Source organism: Pezoporus flaviventris, unplaced genomic scaffold (assembly GCF_033815535.1).
Source record: "Pezoporus flaviventris isolate CSIRO_AGI_PZ_B2104156 unplaced genomic scaffold, CSIRO_AGI_Pfla_v1 ptg000066l, whole genome shotgun sequence".
NCBI lineage: Eukaryota > Metazoa > Chordata > Aves > Psittaciformes > Psittacidae > Pezoporus > Pezoporus flaviventris.
The window spans coordinates 16938765-16959527 of record NW_026892614.1 but is presented as its reverse complement, the minus strand read 5'-3'; the positions used below and the strand labels follow the sequence as shown (position 1 = coordinate 16959527).

At 37.0% G+C, this 20763-nt stretch overlaps 1 protein-coding gene across 5 annotated transcripts in view; it reads right to left on the bottom strand.

The window, feature by feature from the left end:
- PDE10A (phosphodiesterase 10A) overlaps window positions 1-20763 on the bottom strand; it is a 369406-nt gene that overhangs the window by 45817 nt on the left and 302826 nt on the right. For 4 of the 5 annotated variants that reach the window (XM_061471384.1, XM_061471381.1, XM_061471386.1 and 1 more), the window contains exons 4-7: window positions 16914-17034; window positions 14950-14999; window positions 5292-5432; window positions 2778-2933 (exon numbers count right to left, since the gene is read on the bottom strand). In XM_061471384.1, the coding sequence (XP_061327368.1) occupies window positions 2778-2933; window positions 5292-5432; window positions 14950-14999; window positions 16914-17034 (468 nt within the window). The remainder of the gene's footprint in view (window positions 1-2777; window positions 2934-5291; window positions 5433-14949; window positions 15000-16913; window positions 17035-20763) is intronic. The other variant, XM_061471382.1, reaches the window with a different exon arrangement.

The following is a 20763-nucleotide window of genomic DNA, read 5'->3' as shown; positions in this document are numbered from 1 at the left end:
TTATCTGGTAGAAAAATATCAGGTATAACACTGAGGCTGAAGCAACACTGACTGCCCAACTAACACACATGTATGATCATCACATGTATGCTAGGCTACTCAGGTTACTGATAAATGGAATATACGGGTGACAAGTATTGCTAGGTTTTCCTCCCTTGGAAGGGCTGGTTTTACTGTCTCTTTCTGCACATTTTCTGTTCTTTTCACAAGAATAATTCCTGTTCAGCCCAGCTACATGGTCCCATGGTGCATCTAGTACCACTGTCGAGACAACAGACATGGCTAGAACTCACCCCATTTTGTCCTAATCTCTGTGTTCAGGTTCCCTTCTCTGGGAAAGGGTACAGAGAGAAAAGAATGCTACATTTGTCCTAATGTATGAACTTTCTTAATGTGTAGACGGGACATAACAAGGATCCTCACCCAGACACAAGAACCAAGATGCACTTACAGCAAAGCATTTGACACAGTCTCCCACAGCATCCTCACGGCTAAAATGAGGAAGTGTGGACTGGATGATCAGGTAGTGAGGTGGACTGCGAACTGGCTGAAGGAGAGAAGCCAGAGAGTTGTAGTCTATGGGGCTGAGTCTAGTTGGAGGCCTGTAACTAGTGGAGTGCCTCAAGGGTCAGTACTGGGACCGGTATTATTTAATATATTCATCAATGATTTAGATGAGGGAATTGAGTGTACTATCAGCAAGTTTGCTGATGACACTAAGCTGGGAGGAGTGGCTGATACGCCAGAAGGCTGTGCTGCCATCCAGCGAGACCTGGATAGGCTGGAGAGTTGGGCAGGGAGTAACTTGATGAAATATAACAAGGGAAAGTGTAGAGTCCTGCATCTGGGCAGGAACAACCCCAGGTTCCAGTATAGGTTGGGGAATGACCTGTTAGAGAGCAGTGTAGGGGAGAGGGACCTGGGGGTCCTAGTGGACGACAGGATGACCATGAGCCAACACTGTGCCCTTGTGGCTAAGAAGGCCAATGGCATCCTGGGGTGTATTAGAAGGGCGGTGGTTAGTAGGTCGAGAGAGGTCCTCCTTCCCCTCTACTCTGCCCTGGTGAGACTGCATCTGGAGTATTGTGTCCAGTTCTGGGCCCCTCAGTTCAAGAAGGACAGGGAGCTGCTGGAGAGAGTCCAGCGCAGGGCAACAAAGATGATTAAGGGAGTGGAGCATCTCCCTTATGAGGAAAGACTGAGGGAGCTGGGTCTCTATAGTTTGGAGAAGAGGAGACTGAGGGGTGACCTTATCAGTGTCTATAAATATATAAAGGGGGAGTGTCACGAGGACGGAGCCAGGCTCTACTCAGTGGCAAACAATGATAGGACAAGGGGTAATGGGTACAAACTGGAACACAAGAGGTTCCACTTAAACTTGAGAAGAAACTTCTTCTCAGTGAGGGTGACGGAACACTGGAACAGGCTGCCCAGGGAGGTTGTGGAGTCTCCTTCCCTGGAGACATTCAAAACCCGCCTGGACGCATTCCTGTGTAACATTATCTAGGTGTTCCTGCTCCGGCAGGGGGATTGGACTAGATGATCTTTCGAGGTCCCTTCCAATCTCTAACATACTGTGATACTGTGATACTGTGATACTTCTAATACAGTGATAGCCTTTGAGACATCTTCTTCGTTAGCAGATTTGTTTATACTTGGCTAACAACTCATAACTTTGGTTTGATAAATGGACACATATAAGCAAAGCAGCTACACAGGCCTTATAAAAATACAATAAACCATGCAGCGTAAAGCACAGTCATGGAAATGGTAAGATGGTTATGAATATTGGGATGAAAAAGCTTCAGAAGGAAGGAAAAAAAAAAAGTCAGAAGAGAGCTTTATGAATGGCACCTAGATTAACAGGTCATCCACATACTGTTTCTAAGGACATCTAGGTCAGGAGACAAAGTACAGTGAATAAATCTTGACACTCAAAAAGATAGTATAGGCTGGAGAAACAGAAGATGCCAGCTCATAAAAGCTAAAGAAAAGGCTGACCCAAAACCAGCACATGGCTGTCAACCTAGGAAGAAACCACGAGACATAAGGACTCAACAGCCAGCATTCCTTGTCCTCCCAGCGAAAGGCCCTGGAAAGACTATGTGCATCTCTGTGCGTGATTCCTGGACACATACAACTTGGTGTCTGTAAGTTTAAGAATGTGAATACAAACACATGAAATCTCTTTGCTTCTCTTCTGTTCTAAAATAAAATCACTTTCCCCTCCCTAGGATTGAGACTTACTACACTGTGCTACAATGTTGCAACATTACGTTTTACAATAGGGCTCCTTCACTTGGGAAGCCACACCAAAAAAGCCCACTAAAAAAAAACCGAATCTTTCCATACTGCAAAATAAAGCCTTGCTGGAAAATTAAAATTGAGACTTGGGATAACTTGTCAGCATCCTTTTTACATGAAGTTATTTCGGGTTTTGACATTTGATTTACATTTATATTTCATTCGCCTGCTCCTGCATAAACTTCTGTAACAACTCTGCACTGAGTTTATAATCAATAAAGCAATCTTGAACTCATTTTGCCACAAAAGAACACAAGGCAAAATTCTTGCTGTGTTCTTGTACTTGAATATGTTCATTTTATCTCTTGAGAATACAAATCACTGCTTTATTTTTCAATAAATAACATTATCAATCAAGTACAAAAAAAGTACAAAACACATGAAAGGAGTGAGAGAAGAGCGTTGCGGGGGAACGGGGATCCTGAAGTGCTGACCATTGCAGGGAAGTGGGAAAAGGCCAGACATGAGCTCACCTCTTGGTGACTAAGGTGGAAGGCTTCTTTGCCCCAGTGACGGTAAAGCTCCAGGATACCAATTAGATCACCTATTGCAGTGACAATTGGCAAACACAGAACAGATTGGATACGTGTCCCTGATTCCAGTCCAGTACCTTTGGGAAATCGCTCATCCTAGGAAATGTAAACATAAAGTGATAAAACGTAACTGTCACAACATTAATATGAAAGATATACTGACATTTTTCTCCCCCTCCTGGCTGATCAAATCTGCAGGAAAATGGTAAAATTCACTAAACCTCTTAGCACAATTTACAGACAGTATTAAGACATCTACAAAAAAAATGCTATAAAAAGTCAGCATTAATTTACATTTACAGATAACCTTATTGATGTAAAGTCAGAATTAGCTGTGATATTGGACGCAGCTTTAGGTTTGTTTTTATAAGACATTTTCTCTGATCTCAAAGGCAGCCAAACCAGTCTATACCAGTCCAGATTAAGTAAAAACCCAAACTAACAACATGACCTCACCCGCTTCCCTCTTCACAAAAAAAACAACCCCAAAGCATTTGTAATCAAGTGGACTGCTCAGATTTCAGGGTTCTGAAGGAGACAGCAGTGCTTGCAAGAGAACAAAAATTGAAACCTCAGGCTAAGGCTTTCTGTTATACAAAGTTACAACCCTCAACCAACCACTGAGGAGGAAAATGTGTCCCCAGAATTATACTTGAGAGTAAGAATCTTCCTCCTCTTGCTTATGTATCCTGAATAAACCATTGGAAAAGTTATAAGAACAAATGGTAAAATAATCCTACCAGCTGCTATAAAAGGCCCAAATTCATAACTTTTAATCTACACAGGGAATGTCCAAAGCTTTAGTTCCCCATGTAGGAAAACTCACAAACACCCGAGAAACCACCTGGATGTTACAGTTACTAAGGCAGTAACTAGCCGATGTGAAATGCGGGAGACCCACTTTGTTGAACATCAGTCCTTCAGTACTTGATTTGCACCAGATGTTCCCCACAGGCTGTGCTTAGCCAAGACAGATACTCCTTCAAGGCTGATTAAAATCTCTCCTTTCTTAAAAAAAAACCCAGCAAGTAATCTCTACCTTAATTACTAAAATGACAATCAATCTGAACCACTAGGAACAAATGACAGGCACAGGAGAGTGGTAAGCACTTTGCAACATGAGCCTCCTGCTTCCATGTTTTAATTTTGTCCCTTCACCCCCCAGACATGGCTGGCAAGTCTATCTGTAAGCACTTTTCTCACAGTGTTGAGATGCTCCTAAAATCAGATGAAGGCAAACCATGTCACCCAAATGAATCTCCCTGTTCAGTCAACAATCCACTGATAGTGTAAACTAATGAAGTTTGAACCTCCTCCTCACTACCTCCCCCTCACCGAGTTTATTATGAATGTAAAACCAAAACATACAAGCCTTGATACAAGGATATAAGGATATTAATTGGAAATTGCCAGTAACAAATCAAGCCATATATGTGACTGGAAAAACACTAGAAACATATAAAATCTATATAGTCCAGAGAAAGCACTGTTACTACAGGGAAAAGCGGCTTCTGCCTTTTGCATTTGTGGTTCTGCTTAAGTGTACTTATATTAGGCATTTGGTATTTTGTTTATAGCCTGAGTTTTGCCAATAAAGGTCATACATTTTTGTAACAGACATTTTTTAAAATAGAGACAGCAATGTGCAACTTTGGCCACAGTATCCAAAGACTGTTTTTCTGGACAGAACTCAAAGGATAGAAAACACTGAAAAGAGGAAAGAATTTAAACTTCCTTGGTGTTCTCATAACCTACACAGTTGATCATAAAGCGTCCTCATAAAGTACAGTTTAAATACCAGTTTTATACAATTGTATAGATGTGACTAGAGCATAAAGTTTAAAATAAAAAATGAAAAGGATAGACATACAGAGTACCAAGATTTATCAGAATATCACCTCAGGACTTTCTGAACCCTTTTATGGACAAAGACCTGGATTTTGATACCATCTACATTAGTGTGCCTTTCATGTAGGTCTACCGATATTTTAAGTATTGTAGCTTTACATTAGTGTAAGCAGAGATCAAAAGCCTGTCTAATAAACAGAATTCTGACTTTCCTGTCAGTGTGAGCTCTGCATTATATCAAACTCTGGTTGACTGTATAGAAGTCATCTTGACTGGGATTAGCACACTGAGTATTTCAAGACCAGAAGGACAGGAGTTTTGACGGTTTGGGTGTTTTCTTTTTCTCTCCAAGTGACTATGGTCCTATTACGCCATTACTTCCCTTATCTGGCAACCAAAAAAATACTGAAATAAAAAAAAACCCAAAAATAAATGAGATATTCTGAAATTATTCTATCAAGCCAATCCAAACTCAGTTTTATCTTCTTGGTAGCAAGAAAGATGTAAATTCTATTGTCATACATTCAGCTCAATAAACATTTCAGTATTAAACCATTCATTCTAAAAACATGCTATAATCATCTCATTAAAAAGAAAGCTTTTTACCCCCAGAATATCTTCTACTAGCAACGTTTTTCTGGATCTGGCTACATAAGCAGATACTGTAGTGCCATGTGCAATGGGCCCTGCAGGAATGAGCCGTGGTTGTCCTTCTTTAGCTCCTGGTGGTGTAAATACACACAGACTCTAGTTAGAAGGAAAAAAAAAAAAAGAAAAAAAATAAAAGAATGCAATTAGAAAGCATGGTTACTTTTACAGAGTTACTGTGCTACCTACTTAGTGTAAAGGATTGGCTAAAGGAGGTAATATAGAGAAACACAGCTTTTGACAATGAGAAGTAGTTGGATGAACTCCACTTAACTGTTTTGGAATCTTAGGAAATCCTGCTCTAAAGTCACCATTCAGAGAGCAGATTAACTATTCTGCTGAGGTCAAGTCATCATATCAGAACTGGACTGTGCTCACCTTGAACACACAGTACACCGCATAAAGACTCACAAAAGAAAATATTACCTTGCAAGAGAAAGATAGATTAGTTTGTTTGTTTTGTAGGACACACTCATTTATTTCAATAGAAATTACTCAAAAAGTAGAGATATCTTTAAATTTCTTATTTACCTCATCCTAAGGAAAGCTAATTTCAAAATCATCCTAACACTGTATTTCCTGAAATACAAGTGATTGCATATGTCCCCTATACTAGAAGCAACATCTTACTTGCTGCCTGCCTAAAAGTGTCCCATTTGTTGAAAAGTCAGGTATTGACAATTCATACCATTGTCAGGTATTGACATTCATACCATTAAACCCATCCAGAAACATCTGATAATTGTTCTATAACAAAAAGATAACACTATGAGAATGAATGGGATTGCAAACATTATTTTACAAACAGAAAACTAAACATAAAAGTCAAACCTGCAAACCCTCTTTACACCAAACACTCTTCAAATCTAAAATTTTACTCATCTTTGGATGAAAAATAAACTTTATGGAACAGTAAAATAATGGAAAACAATGTCTTTATCGCAGTCTCCTTAAAATTTTCTTTTATCACCCCACCCCAGACAACCTGCAAAGCAATAGTCTGTTAGTGACAACTAATTTTAAAATCACAAAACCACAAAAAACAGTCTCCCATGCAATCAGCAGAAGCAATTCATTTTACAAGCAAGAAGTTTCAACTTCTGTTTAATTTTTCTACCTTTGTCTCATTACATCCACCAATTTATGTGCCTCCTAAAGCTACAGATGACCACAGACTCTCAAAATTTACCACCATCACACCCTATTCAGCACTTAGAGCTATTACCCTTTAAACACAGAGGGAATTCATTCAGGCACATGAAGAATAAATGACACAGCAAAGATTACATGTAGTGCTAGAAGGGCAGGGATCAAATATCTATGTTCAAGACTCCAGATTACTGTCCTAAGGTATTGAGCCATCCTTCCTTATACATTCCTAATATTAACACAGCTAAAGCACCACCTCAGAGACCCACCTTCTATTGGCAGATTGTGTTTTCTTATTTACTATAATCAATGATGCAGTTTATTTCACCAAATAAATTTGTAAGACCAGGAACATGTACAGAAAGCACCTGTAGTTAGTAATTCTACTGCTAAATAGCTGTATGATTTTAAATTATGGCCTTAAACCATATGATCTAAGATGAAACATTCCTTGCTAGGAAAATAGATTTTTTTTTAATTTTTATTATTTTGTTATTATTTACACAAATAATACCACAGGTAAATGATACTGCCACCATATGAAGTACTACTACCATTCTCGGTAGGAAAGGCCACATTATGTGCCACTCCTTTGTACTGATTATTTTTATAATCAGACTTTGCTTTCATTAGGGCTGCTACAAGGGTCAAGCTCCCAAGATTCTACAGCATCAACAGTTATGATAATTAGTATTAATTACAACTAATCTCTCTCCTATGTTTATAATTCACAAGGGTTTCTACAACAATAGACAGAAGCAGAGGCACAGGCACTCCAGATTCCAGTAGCTCAGAAACCAATGCTGCTTTGAAAGACTGAACGAAGAACTTTTAAGCTGTTTAAGTAAGATTTCAGCTGAGCCTTAGCAGTAAGCTGGGAGCTTCACACTGGCATTGGTATTATTTAAATATTATGCCATTGTATTCCAAGTACATCACAGTCACTAACCATGCATTATTACAGCTCCCCTATAAGCTGGGTGGCAATGCTATCCTCATTTTATAGATGGAAACTACAATAAAAAGTTTTTATTAATATAGCTATTTTAGCTAAGGCTCCAGTTACCATTTGAGTATAAACGTCACAGTTCACTGCACAGACTACAGAATGCCTTGCACTATGGCTCAGAGTGAGCCAAATGGACCACAAGATGAAGAAAACTCAAGCGTGAAAGAAAGAAGACAAACTTCAGAGATCAATGGTTACCAATCTGGACCCTATGGGACCAAGTAGATCACTAAACAGGGGCTGTTTTCTAGCATGGAATATTACAGGTACAATTTGCACCTGAAAATTCATCTACTGTCAGCTGCAGAAAATGAAACAATGATCTGAGATGCATCCTCTCATAATGATAATTCCTTTATTCTGCAAACATGAAAGGCACATTATAAAACATACTAAACAATTTCAGAAAGAACATACAGAAATGTTCAGAAACTAAGGAGATGCAATATAATGTACCAGATGCAGGTACTCCTGTGGTGATGAAGGTACATTAGCTGTGATGGATGAATCGCATTTTGGAAGGAGGAAGTTGAACTTTAGGCTGAGGTGAAAATAAATTGTCAAAGAAAAGTACAGAATTCACAGCCAAAACAAGAGTGAAGTCTATCCAAGCAAAACCAGTAGTCCAATGGTTAGGGCATTTAGTTGAGTTCATTTAGTGAGGAAAAACACTTGATTCTGACAAAACCAGTAAGTCAATATTTGTCCTGCTATTTAAACAGAAAGTCAGACAATCTCAAAAAGTTCAGCAAGACAAGAAAAAGAGGTTTTCATCCAGTTATTCCTCTGCTAATATTATGCTACATCTGAGAATTAAACTACCTTTAAAGAGAAAATGGAGCTGCCACATAGTATTTTAGGTCTGACAAGTCATTTGAGCGTATTTATTTCATGGTCATGCAGTTAGAAGGAAAGACACTCCTTCCATAGACCAGCTCTACTGAACATGCATGGTATTTTTCCTCCGAAATCTCAATGTACTTCAGAAAGAGACTAACAGTTTGCACTTTTGGTAGTGATACCTAACAGCAATTAATAATCAAAATAAAGGACTAGGAGAGCTTCAACCACAACTTAAACAATATATATTCAATAAATAAAGGAAATGAGAGAATATAAAGTCCCATAATTTCCCAAACACTATAAAGTAAGGGAGATAGCAGGATGCCTGCGTACTGCTCACAGTATCTTTCTCTGCTGTAACCACCTGCAGTGAGAATGTATGTCAGTATCACAAACAGGTAAACATGAATAGATCTTTAATGATACAGTAATGTCATGATCTATCGACTGGTAAAAGTTAAGTAATTATAGATATCTAATGTAGACACAGAATTTGATATCTCTGCTGCTGAGGAGGAAGAAGGCAACCAAGGTGAGAAAGTCACTCTGGGTTGCTTGCAGAGCAAACCCTTTGAAAGCTTCCAGGTTCATGCATTCTGGAACACAGTGGCCCAAGAGATCCTTCAATTCCCTATTTTGACCTGTTTCCAAACACAGACAGATCTCCTTACTTACATGAAGCTCAACTGCACTATGACCAATCTTTTTCCAACAAGTCCCATATGGTGATGGACTTCTTTAAATGTAGTTTTAGGCAGGGGACACTGAAGTCTGACACCAAAAACCTCCTATACCTTGTTGGAACCTCGAGCACAAGGTGCTTCTTTTCCTGCTGTCTGTTCCAGCTGGGCCCAGAATCTTCACAATTATTCCTTCCCTCCTGTTTCATCTCTTGATTCACTTTGATAAAGTGAAAAAAAAAAACCTCATGAATTTTGACTGATGTGACAGTGTGGCTTGGAACCCACTAATGGCCTTAACATAACAATAGGGAGCAAGATGTACTTAAAAAATCCAAACTGAAACAAAAGAAAAATCCAAAACTTGTAACAACCGTAACAAAGGTTCAACCACTGGTGAACACAGACAGTTATAACAAAATTCACCCTTTCATATTTCATAGGCACTTTAGGTATAGGCAACATATATTTAATCTCTAATTTCTTTTTAAAATGCTAATGTATTAACAAGTCTTCCAGTCTACATAAGTTCAGAATGATGTCCACTGTAATCAGCTCCTGAGGGATAGCGACATGACAGCATTCTCAATTCACAGCTAAACACACAAACTTGGCTTTCAGATACATAAAAAAATTAGTACATAACCAATAAACCATAATACCACGGCTTTTAGTGCTCTTTTCTTGGTGCCATGCACATAGTCTGTCAAAATTATTAAGTAATTTACCTTGAACCTCTTTTACTGCGGCTGAAGAAACCTTCATTACTCTTCACTTTTAACAGCTAAAAGCATGTAATGAAAACTTTCTGATGTTCATCCTCCCATCCTGTTGTAACCTGGCCCCACATATTTGTTTTTTTTTTCTATTCAAACTCTAATGCTCGACAGGGGAAGCAGATTAAAATCCTCATAAATAATGAGGAGCAGGAGCTTAAGTCTCATAACACAATACCATCAGCACCTCCTGACAGGTATTTTACACATATGTATTAGAATACACAGGTATTCTTATAGTGAAACACAAGCAACTAAACTCTGTCTAGTCTTCTAACCAGTTCTGCATTCTACCTAGAGTATATTCATCACGACCGTATTCCACAAGTTCACTTACCCAAATATTAAATGAAACAAAAACAAAATTTCACTAAAATATATATTGACAGTTATTTATCTGATTTCTTTCAGTTTGATAATTTATTGACTCAAAGTTAAACTCAAGACACTATAATTCAGCAACAGCTTTTCCTCTCTGCTATCATTATCCATGAGCAAGTAAGAAAGCAACAGATTTCTTCCACTTTATATATATAAAGAGTACATGATATTAGAATCAATTCAAGGACAGAGACCAAGATTTTCTGGACTGAATTGCAGCTAGAAGGCTTTCACCTGGAAACATGTTTAAAAGACTCAAATTTCAGTGAAGATGTCTACATACTCAAAATAATGCACCTCAGCCTGGCACAAGACCCTGAGGCATTTAGCAGGCACACGTTTTTTTCTCGGTTCTCAGTAATTCAAATCACCCACCCCATCAATGCACTAGGTGGCACTGCAAATCAAGCTGCAACAATTTCTGTATGAGCAGAAATTCTAGAATAGCTTAATACACCCTGAAGCACAGAGTACGTGCACATATTTGTGGCCTCACATAAATATTTCTTTCAATAAAGCTATTTGAAAATTCTGTCTGAAGGAAGGATGATCTCTTTGTCAACACAATTTGCAGCTTCAGGAAGTAAGTAACACAAGACCTCGGAACAGCTACTTTAAGTGTATGCCTATTACATTCAAAGTCATGCGTCTCTACGTAGGAATCACAATGTAATCATGAGGTGGATCACACAAGTAAGGACTTTAAGCAAGAAGCATCTGAAGAATCAGATAATATAATAGTACATTAGAAACTGTAGCTGTGAGAAGTGTTTTAGAAATACTGTCTTGTAAAGATGTCAGCTTAGGGGCTTAAATCCATGCCCAGCTAGCATGATACTTAAACAACTGATTTACACACACACTACATCCACTACAAGGATTTCAGCAAAAACTTTAACTCATGTTTGAAGTTTATGTTCAATTAAAGTCATAACATGAGAATTATGAACTACATATTCATCCTCATGAGGAATAAAACACAAAATTGAAATAAAGTCCTTTGCTGGAGAGTTGTGAAACATTCCTGTTTGTTTTGGAAGTGTTTCCAGTCTCCACTAAATAGTATTTGCAAAATAGCTGTAATATACGTTAAAAGTAAGTAATTTTATTTGCATAACTGCATTATCCCATCGACACAGATGATTTATTAGACAGAGAGACAGTTCAAGACCCAGAGCCAGTATGGGCATAGGTCTGCCCAGAAGCTGCACTGTTTCTAGTACCTGAGTATTTTGCAATGCATTCTACCGTATGTATAGCGTATGCAAAACCAGATTCTGATATACAGAGCAACCTGTGGGGAAGGAAGGAGTTGAGCATGGAAGTTGTACTTACCTGCTTGTAGGCAATTATTTGAAAAACAGAACACCCTTAGCAAAGAATGCAAAGAGTGCTAGCATTCCCAAGCAATTTCAACAACCGGAAAGTAGCTAAAATAACTGAACTTGCCACACTCATTCTGGCACCAATTCTGAGTAATACTCGCATAAAGAAATGCAGTGTAGCCTGCAATTGGTGTGGCATCTTCCATTTTAAGCAAATTCCCCCAAGTGAAGATCCTGAAGGCATTCAACCCAACCTGTCAGCCAGAAATTACCTTGTCCTTATGCTGTTATCCAACTCTAAAAAAAGTCAAGATATAGTTTTGTATACTTCAACAGAGAGAAAGACAGTAAGTCCATAAAGAAAAAAATGTGGACAAGTATTTTAAAAAACTCACATTTCTGCTGTCAAACTCTATACAAGTTTTTTTCCTAAAACAAAGTCCTCCTTTAAAAGCCAGCTATTCATCTATGTTTTACAAAAAGAAAAGTACCAGCTGATCTAGAACTTTTCTTCTCATTAAACAGATTTTCAGTTTTCAGTATGGGAAGTGCTGCCCATAATACGTACTGCACTAAAGAAAAATTTACATGAATTCTTAGTAACCCATGAAAAAGAAAACAGAAACGGTATAGCAATTATCTCAATATTAGGAACAGCAGCACACAGAATGTAATAATCATTTGCTAGTTTTCATTTTGTAAATATCTAGAATTTCTGTAAGAGGAAGTTATCTTCTATCCTGTCCAGAAACTCATTATTTAATCTAGGCTAAAGGCAGTTATGGAAATCTCATATTGCAAAAATGTTCCTTAGCTGAGATTAACACTCATCAGGATTCCCAAATTTCTATTTCTTTAAACAAGCACAACGATACCTACACACATTTATAGCAGGAACTGAAATGAAGTAAAATTAATGCCTTTGCTTCAGTTTTGATCCTAAGTTCCCTTACAGAATATAATCAGAATACACATCACTAAACATTAGAAAACCATTTGGGAAAAAGTAGGTATCTACTTATTCACAGGATTCCTCCATTCTGACAGAATTCCCTTCCAATATTTAATTCTCAAAAAGGCATACACAGACACTCTAGAAAAGCTGTATTCAGGCACAAATTATTTCTTTGAAAGCATGGTGGAAATGACTGTTACAACAGGTCTAGCTCTGCAACCTGAGGCTGCTGACTGCATAAATACCAGCAGATTCATGTGTACTTCTCAAGCTAACAAACAAAAAGCCAAATGCTAAGATTGGGAGGGGCGGGAAATTAGTTTTGCTGAACTGGCAAAACTTAAGTCACAAAACCAAACATCAAAAAATTAAGCCAGCAAAAAATAGAGGCCGTTCTTCAATATCTGGCCATAGGTGTTCAGCAACTATTTTGTCCAGACTAATGAGAAGGATTTTTATAACTTTTGAAACTTCAGCTTAAAGAATTCGCTCCTTTCTCCCATTTATCCTACACAGTATCTTTTTGCTCACATTTAAAAAAACATATTTAGCATATAAAAATATATTGACGGTATTTGCTGGACAACGATTCATCTCACTTGGACACATCCTTTAAATTAAATATTCAAAAAGACAAAGATATCCAAATTAATTTTCAATGACATTTTCTTACAGAAAATAGGCTAATGCATTACCATTTAGTTACAAGACTACAAACATGAGTCTGGCCCAAAGCCCACTAATGTGAATGGAAAATCTCACACTAACTTCAAAGGACTTGGGATCAGTCCCTATAATAACTACATGAAGAACATTCCATTTTGGGAGATGCAGCTACATAGCAGTGGTTAATAAAGTCAATGTGTGTTTTTAGTAGTTGGAACTTTATTCAGGAAAGCTATACTGGGAAATAAATAGATTCAACTGCCTAATAGGCTATTAAAAAAAAAATCAAAAACTAAAAATGTAGAAGGTCATAAAGTGCCCAGGCCCTCAAAGCATCGGAACATTGGGAGGAAACCCATACATACTATGGCACACTAATCTAATAGGAAAAAACTCACCACGGTAAGAATCCTCTAGGTCTCAAGATGTAAAGTTAATTTTACTATCATCTTTTACAAAACATTTAGAGATGAGCATGCACAGATGGCTGAACTTCCAGCAAGCGCTGCCTCTGGCAGCAGAAGGAAGCTCCAGTGACCATCTGTATCACCTCCACCCATGACAGCGGACACTGTCACCTACTAATGAGAAGATTCTATTCACAACAAGTGAACATGTTACTTGAATTACACCCCTCAGTCAAAAGGTTATTAAAAAATGTATGCTACTTACATACTTACAGAACTCAATTTACAGGACTTCATTAGACGAAATAATCATTAAATGAAAAACATGTAAAACCACTTCCACTTCTTTTAGGAAATTTCTGTATGGGCAGGCTTCTACATCCTTCAGATGAGGCAATATGTTTTTTAATAAGTAAAAAATATTCTCAGACAAGGCTCAAGTCACCTGCAGGTTTGTACATCTTCAATCCTGTTTCCACTATTTCAAAATTGTCATTCTTTCCCTTTTTTCTGAATTCAATTATGCCACTAAGAGCAAAGGAAATGGGTAATGGACTACACAAAAAATAAACTATTAAAGCTGGCTGTGTAAAGTAAAGGAACAAAACAATAAGAAAAATATTTTCCTCTCTCATCATTTTTCAGTAAGAAGAGTTTAGTTTGTTTCTTGAACCAATGAAAAATATAACATTTCTGACAAACGGTTTTTATATGGACAGAACTGACAAGTATAAACTACTTTTCCTTCTTGATAGCCATTCAAAATAACTACAAAGTCTTGTATAACGGTAACTGTACAAATCACTCTGGATAGGAAAAATATTAAATGTGTTCTAAATGCCAAATAACAAAACAGCAAAAATTGGATTCCCTGTTATTCAAATTATTGCACCACAATCTGACTTCATATGCAAATTTTAAAATTACAATTTATTTTATGCTAACTAAAATCTACATCTAAAATTTACATTTTCTCACTATCAAGTTGCAGCTGGCAGTTAACAGAAAATATGACAGCATTAAAAAAAAACACAACAAAAAAACAAACCCTCAGAGTTAACTAGATGAAAAGAACAGGCTATGCGGAGTTTAAATCAAAGAGTTTTCTGTTTGTTAAAGACAATTAATAATGGGGCTAAATCGCAAGTTAAGCTGCAACAGTCAGAGTAACAACAGCATGACTCCTAAATCATTACAAAAAAAGTAAAAGGCCAAGAATCTAAATGCTGGAAACATTTTTTCACTACTAGTATGTTCAATAAGCTTCTACTTTACAGAAATAAAGATAACATAAAGGTGTTACCCAGCACTCAGGTAATATTTCCTGCTAAATGGCATGTAAAATGAAATCAAAGTATCATTGTCAAATTGGAAAATGCACTTGTAACTGTACTGAAAAGCAGCATCTTCATCCAGTGTACTTACATTATTGCATTCTCCCAGGAAATATAGTGCAAATCCATCAGCTTTCGTAGCTGCCAAAGCAATAATAAAAGAAATAATTGTACTCCCAGGGGGAAATCGAACTTACACAAAATCTCTGAGGTGAAACCACAGATTCAGTTCCATTTAGGACAAACATCTACAATTCTAAAAGTGAAGTTCTGTTGCTGTGTCATTTGAAACTCTCCAGACTACAAAATTAGAGGTATGAGATAATATTCCCCATTGTCATTTATTACATTTTAAAAGATAATTAGAAATGTCTTAAAATATCTTATTTTTATTCCAAGGCCTAACGTCTGTAAATTTTAATTAATTCATACGACAGTATAGAAGTAACATAAGAATATGCATTTACAATATAATCAGCCAGATAACATTATAATTTCCATGAGTAAAATAAATACCATTCAAAGATGGTATGCTATATTTGTCTTTCCCCTAGGATAGAAAACGATGGGGAAATAAAATGTTGCAAATATTGCCATAAAAATGTGTTTCAAAACAAACAGTTTCTATTTTCTGTACCTGCCACATATTAAAAACACTGATACTAGAAAGTTCATATTTGTCAGATTTGTGAAAGACTCAGATTGCTGTGTGAAACCGGGGAAAGTCAAGTTCCTTAACGTCTCAAAAGTTTGAAGTCAACCACCCATCATAACTTATTGCTAAAATGAAAACTCTCAAAATCAGAAGAGGATAGGGGAATAGGGACATTTTATCTGGCTTTACACAATAGACTTCGACACTTTAAGATTGTCTGTCTTTCCAACAGTTTATAAACATTCTAACCAGTAAATGCACATATCTGATATTCATTTTTTCATGAATGAACACAAGAATCCATCTAGTACATTTCAGGGGAATGATTAGACTTGTGTGTGATTAAATCAGCTGGCTTTCTGCATTTCTCTGACAACAGGAAAAAAAACCACTGTGTAGTTACTGGCTTATTATCAACTGTAGTAAGAGTTCAGGGCATGGTAATTTGCATTCAGTTTTTAAAACCTTCAGATGCAGTACATAAGCATATTGAGCTACCAGACAAGCAAGAACTGGAAAAGAAATAGTATTAAAAAAAACCAAACTCATCTTGTTTACAAAAGAAAAAAAATAAATTGTAAAAGATAGCAGACCCTGTCTCCTATAGCTTTTTGTTTGCTGTGTATTAACAAAATCCAGTCTGATTTGCTGTCTGCTAGACATCAGTATCCAAATAACCACTTAAGCAAAATCAGTAAATAGATGCAGTCCTTTTAAATACACCATGTATATAAACCAGAATTCATCATTACAAGATGATGAAGTAGTAGGATCAGTAAAACCTTTCTAAAGAGCTGAGAGCTATACTGAACAAAGCTACTGTTACTTCCTACTGAAATTTGAGTACATCCACTCTGGCTAAGAAGAAACTGAATTACACTTACATTCTTATCAGGAAATTTTGTTTGTTTGTTTTATTTCTAAACTTTTGATCATGTATAGCATTTTCTTTCCACAAAAGGTTATTTACATCAGATAGAAAAAATAACGGTTAACAGCTGAATGTAATTAGAGATCACACAAAAGACATGTTCTCCTTCAGTAACATCTCAGGTTTGTTTCAAATGGGGTTCAAGTATGCAGCGATATTACCAATAGATTATTTTATTTTACTTTCAATGTTGACATTGCAACACCATCACGACCAGAACAGTCTACTCTGGTTCATTTAATGGGGGGCTCTAATTCTTCAATTTGATAAAAAACTATCCAAAGATGAAATCACTGAAGTGCAGTCAGGAATTCACTGAGGGACAGAAGGCAAAGTAAGCTCATACTGAAACATCCAAAGATAGCACCATTATCACTCAATACTTGTCTTTATTAATTAAATCACATGAGAAATATGCTGTGCACTAATACTAAGTAACAGCTCAGAGATACCTGATCCTCCTTCTTACCTATTTTTATGATGCTGCTCAGTTCATACAGAAGTAGTTGATTATCCCCTCCTGTATCCAGGCGCTGTTCTATGTAGCTGTTCAATTCATACACTACACCTTGCATATTTGTATCCTGGTACTATGGAAGCAAAGATGAGAAGAACATTTTAGAACAATTCAGATGTATTTTGGAGGTTTTAAACACCAAATTGCATTAAAAATAATATGAAGATATTTCAACACCAAGCCAGTTGTGACTGTCCTAATTCAGCTGCCTGAAGAACTGGGTCACTGCCAAGCAAGAGACATGGCACTCCAGTATATGCTCCATTAGATATTTGTTCATAGTGTATGGAGTACACCGCTGAGCAATCGGTAATCACCTAAACTTAGGCAAGATCACATGACAATGTCTCATGAGGAGACTGAGGGATGCATCAATTATAAGGTAAGCGACTTTCAACACCTTTCTTTTAAGCTCCAACTCGACTATAAAAGGTAGCAACTAGCTGACTTTGCCAACATCTTTCACCTCAAATTCATGAACCTAGTGACAGAACTGTGCCAAGCACCAGGACTTTGAGATGGTAGCTCAAGGAGCTCAGCAATTACCACCACTAGACTGAAGGACAGGAACTGCACAAGTCAAAATTCATACTAGCCATTGTGGCCTAACAGGCATCTGTTTCAACTGAAGCTGACAGACAAAGCCAGAAAGAAAATACAAATTATGTAGGATATTTAGATAGGAGCAATGGGGTACTGGTTGCTGGTATGATGAAACAGCCTGAGATGGCTAAAACAACACAAGAAAGGAGATGCAGCCTTCCTTCAAGGGCCCAGCTCCATTTGGTTATCCAGTTCCCAAACCCTGAAGGACTGATAAAACTGGCAGTAAATGTGCATGTGCAGCATGACAGGATGAGGAACAATAATTTCAGAGAAAGCAATACTTCGCACTAAGTAAAGATTCATTACCCTGCCCAAAAATGGTTATTTGGTAACTGAAAAAAGTAATATGGTCAATTACTTCCTGAACTCCGTGATGCGGTAAATTATGTTGATTAAACTAAAAATGAAGCTGAAGATATTTACACATATTAATGTTGCCTGAAAGACTAAGACTTATTCTCTGACTCATTCACACTTTATGGCCAAATGTAATACAGATTAGAATAATGTAAACGATACTATGGAAAATGCCATGGAAGTTCAGAGTACCACAGTCTACCCACTATTCCTATGCTCATGTGCATGTACGTAACTCTGCCCTGTAACTCTCCAGATCTTCTTTGTAACTTGGGGTAAACCTGTACACGTGACACTGATGGATTTCACATGTAACTTACTATATATTCCATGCTATAAGTTTATTCCAACCACTGCTTTAATGCGTTTCTATGCACAACACACTATGCCATGAATACAGAGCATACAGCCATATATACTTAGGATACATTTGGCTTCTTCATCTCAAAAAATCCCCAACAACCCAACAAATGCCACCAACAAAAAACCCAAGTGCTTGCTGACAATAACAATTCCTGATTCCTATAAATTAAGCAGATCTTGATCTTGATTTCAAAATGGCAATCTTTGCTGTAACCCGTTCTTAATACATCATGTGGTATTAATCTGTTGCTGCAGATGGACATATTAGAACACTTAAGACCTAGGGTATCCAAAATGTTCTCAATGTATAACAAACTTAACATTTAATAATTCTATGAATTGATGTGGCAGTTATAAATTTTTACAGTGATAAAAGGTCACTCTGCATACATGCATAATCTGCTGTAAATCCTGACTGTACAATACAACACGTCTTTATAATCATTAGCACCATATGGCCCCTGGCAAGCTTCCACTGACTGTCCCCACAGTTGTGCCCCACATTTACTACTGTATGATTCTTCAAAGGGAGAAAACAAAGCATAGTTTCATTAAAGTTGAATTTTTAGATTTATGATATAGCTGTAAGTAGCCATATAACAGGAAAATGGTGAATGAGAGTGTATTTTTCATACATGCTAAGCTATATATCTGCAAAAGCACGTGTAGCCACCTATCGTAAAGCAACAATAGCTAATCAAGCACACATGCACTGAGCCTTTAGCACATGGAAAAATGCCATCTCAGAACTTGGAAATGCATACGTATTTCTTCACCTGTGATGCACAGCCAGTATTAAATCAAATCTTCAAAGGTTAAAGCTAATACCTTAAGAGAATGCATCATCAAAATGAGCCCACTGGCATAACAGCCATTGCAGAATAACAACTTTCCTGTAATCAAGCAGCAGTTCCATATGCATAGTAATTACATAATAAGCTATGTGCCCTTTATCCTCACCTCTGCAACATATGCTTGCAAACATTTTGTACGCAGGGCAAATCATTGCATGCATCCATGATACTAAAAAAAATGATAGGTGCTTAATACATCCAGTTGAAATACGACAGATTTCTATTACCATCATTAGATCCAATGTGTTGCTAATACAGACCTGCACATACCTGGTGTAAAACTTACTTTAGGAAAAGAATTCCTCAAAAAAATTCAACACACTTGGTGGAAAAAAGACTACCTGTTTGTCATCGGATATAGTGAAAATACTGTTCCTTAATTCATTATAATAATAATTTAGTTTGCAATTTAAACATCATTAATACCTCCTTTTACTTAATTCTTCCTGTTGTTGATTTCCTTCTATTTAAAATTCAGTGTCTACAAGTATTTCTGCATACTTACTGTAAAATTCTGAATTTCAGTGACATTACATTAAAATAATTCAAGCGGACGAAAAACCAGTTTAGCACTATCATGCCACTACCATACTGGCATCGTATTTCTAGTAGCTGCATATTATTAGAATACTGTGAAAATAAATAACAATTAAGGAAAATCCTGTTATAAATAATCATATTCGAATTTATATATATGAAAGAAGGGCATTTTTGCAGGACTTATCTAAAAATGATTCTATGGTGGTTTGCCTTTAGAATACTGTGGTACAACAGAAGACAGCAGCCTATGACAAGTGATTTACGAACAGTGCTGTGACTTAGATACAAACAAAGGGGCTGAGAATCATAAACATTTTATTCCATGAGAAGAGATACCAAAATATCATAGAGTGAGATGAATTTTAAGCATTCATCCTGAGCAATTAAGACACATACACAAAAATTAAAATATTCAAGGACTAAAGTAAACTTTACGTATGACAAACTGAAATGAAGATTAATTTCCATGTTTTCATGCTTACAGGGTAGATGTGCCTGGGGCATTTTGTGCTCCTGCACAAAAGAAAAAGCCCTTCTACTGCAACAAAAAGCCTTCATTAATACAGCACATGGTCGATAAATGCCAACATAATCAAGAAGTTGATCTGGTTTCTCTATAACTTCTTAAAATGTCTTCTGAATAGCAATGAGAAGAGCAACTTCATAATACTCCCTACCACAGAGCTCTTTCTCCACACCAACAATTGCCTGGTTCTGCAACAGAAACATGTCCTTTTACAGACCACATAGTATACGACATCACAGGCCAGTAGGAATTTGAATAAATGGACAGCCCAAATTCCATGTAATATGGAGAGAGATGGCCAAATGTACTTTGGGGAAGTGGAATTTCATTGCATGAGGCTAGGAAAAGAAACCCAACCAACCAACCAAAAAAAACCCAACAAACAACAACCCCAAACAAAACCAAAACAACCAAACTGAAAGCCACAAAACATGGGGGCAAATGGCTACATCCAGAAAGATTCCTTTTGATGTTGCTTATTTTTCATCTGTAATTTAGGCATCTTAGGCTGGTTTCAGAGGATGTGAGAGAGAACCACAAAACAGAGCTTTTTGTC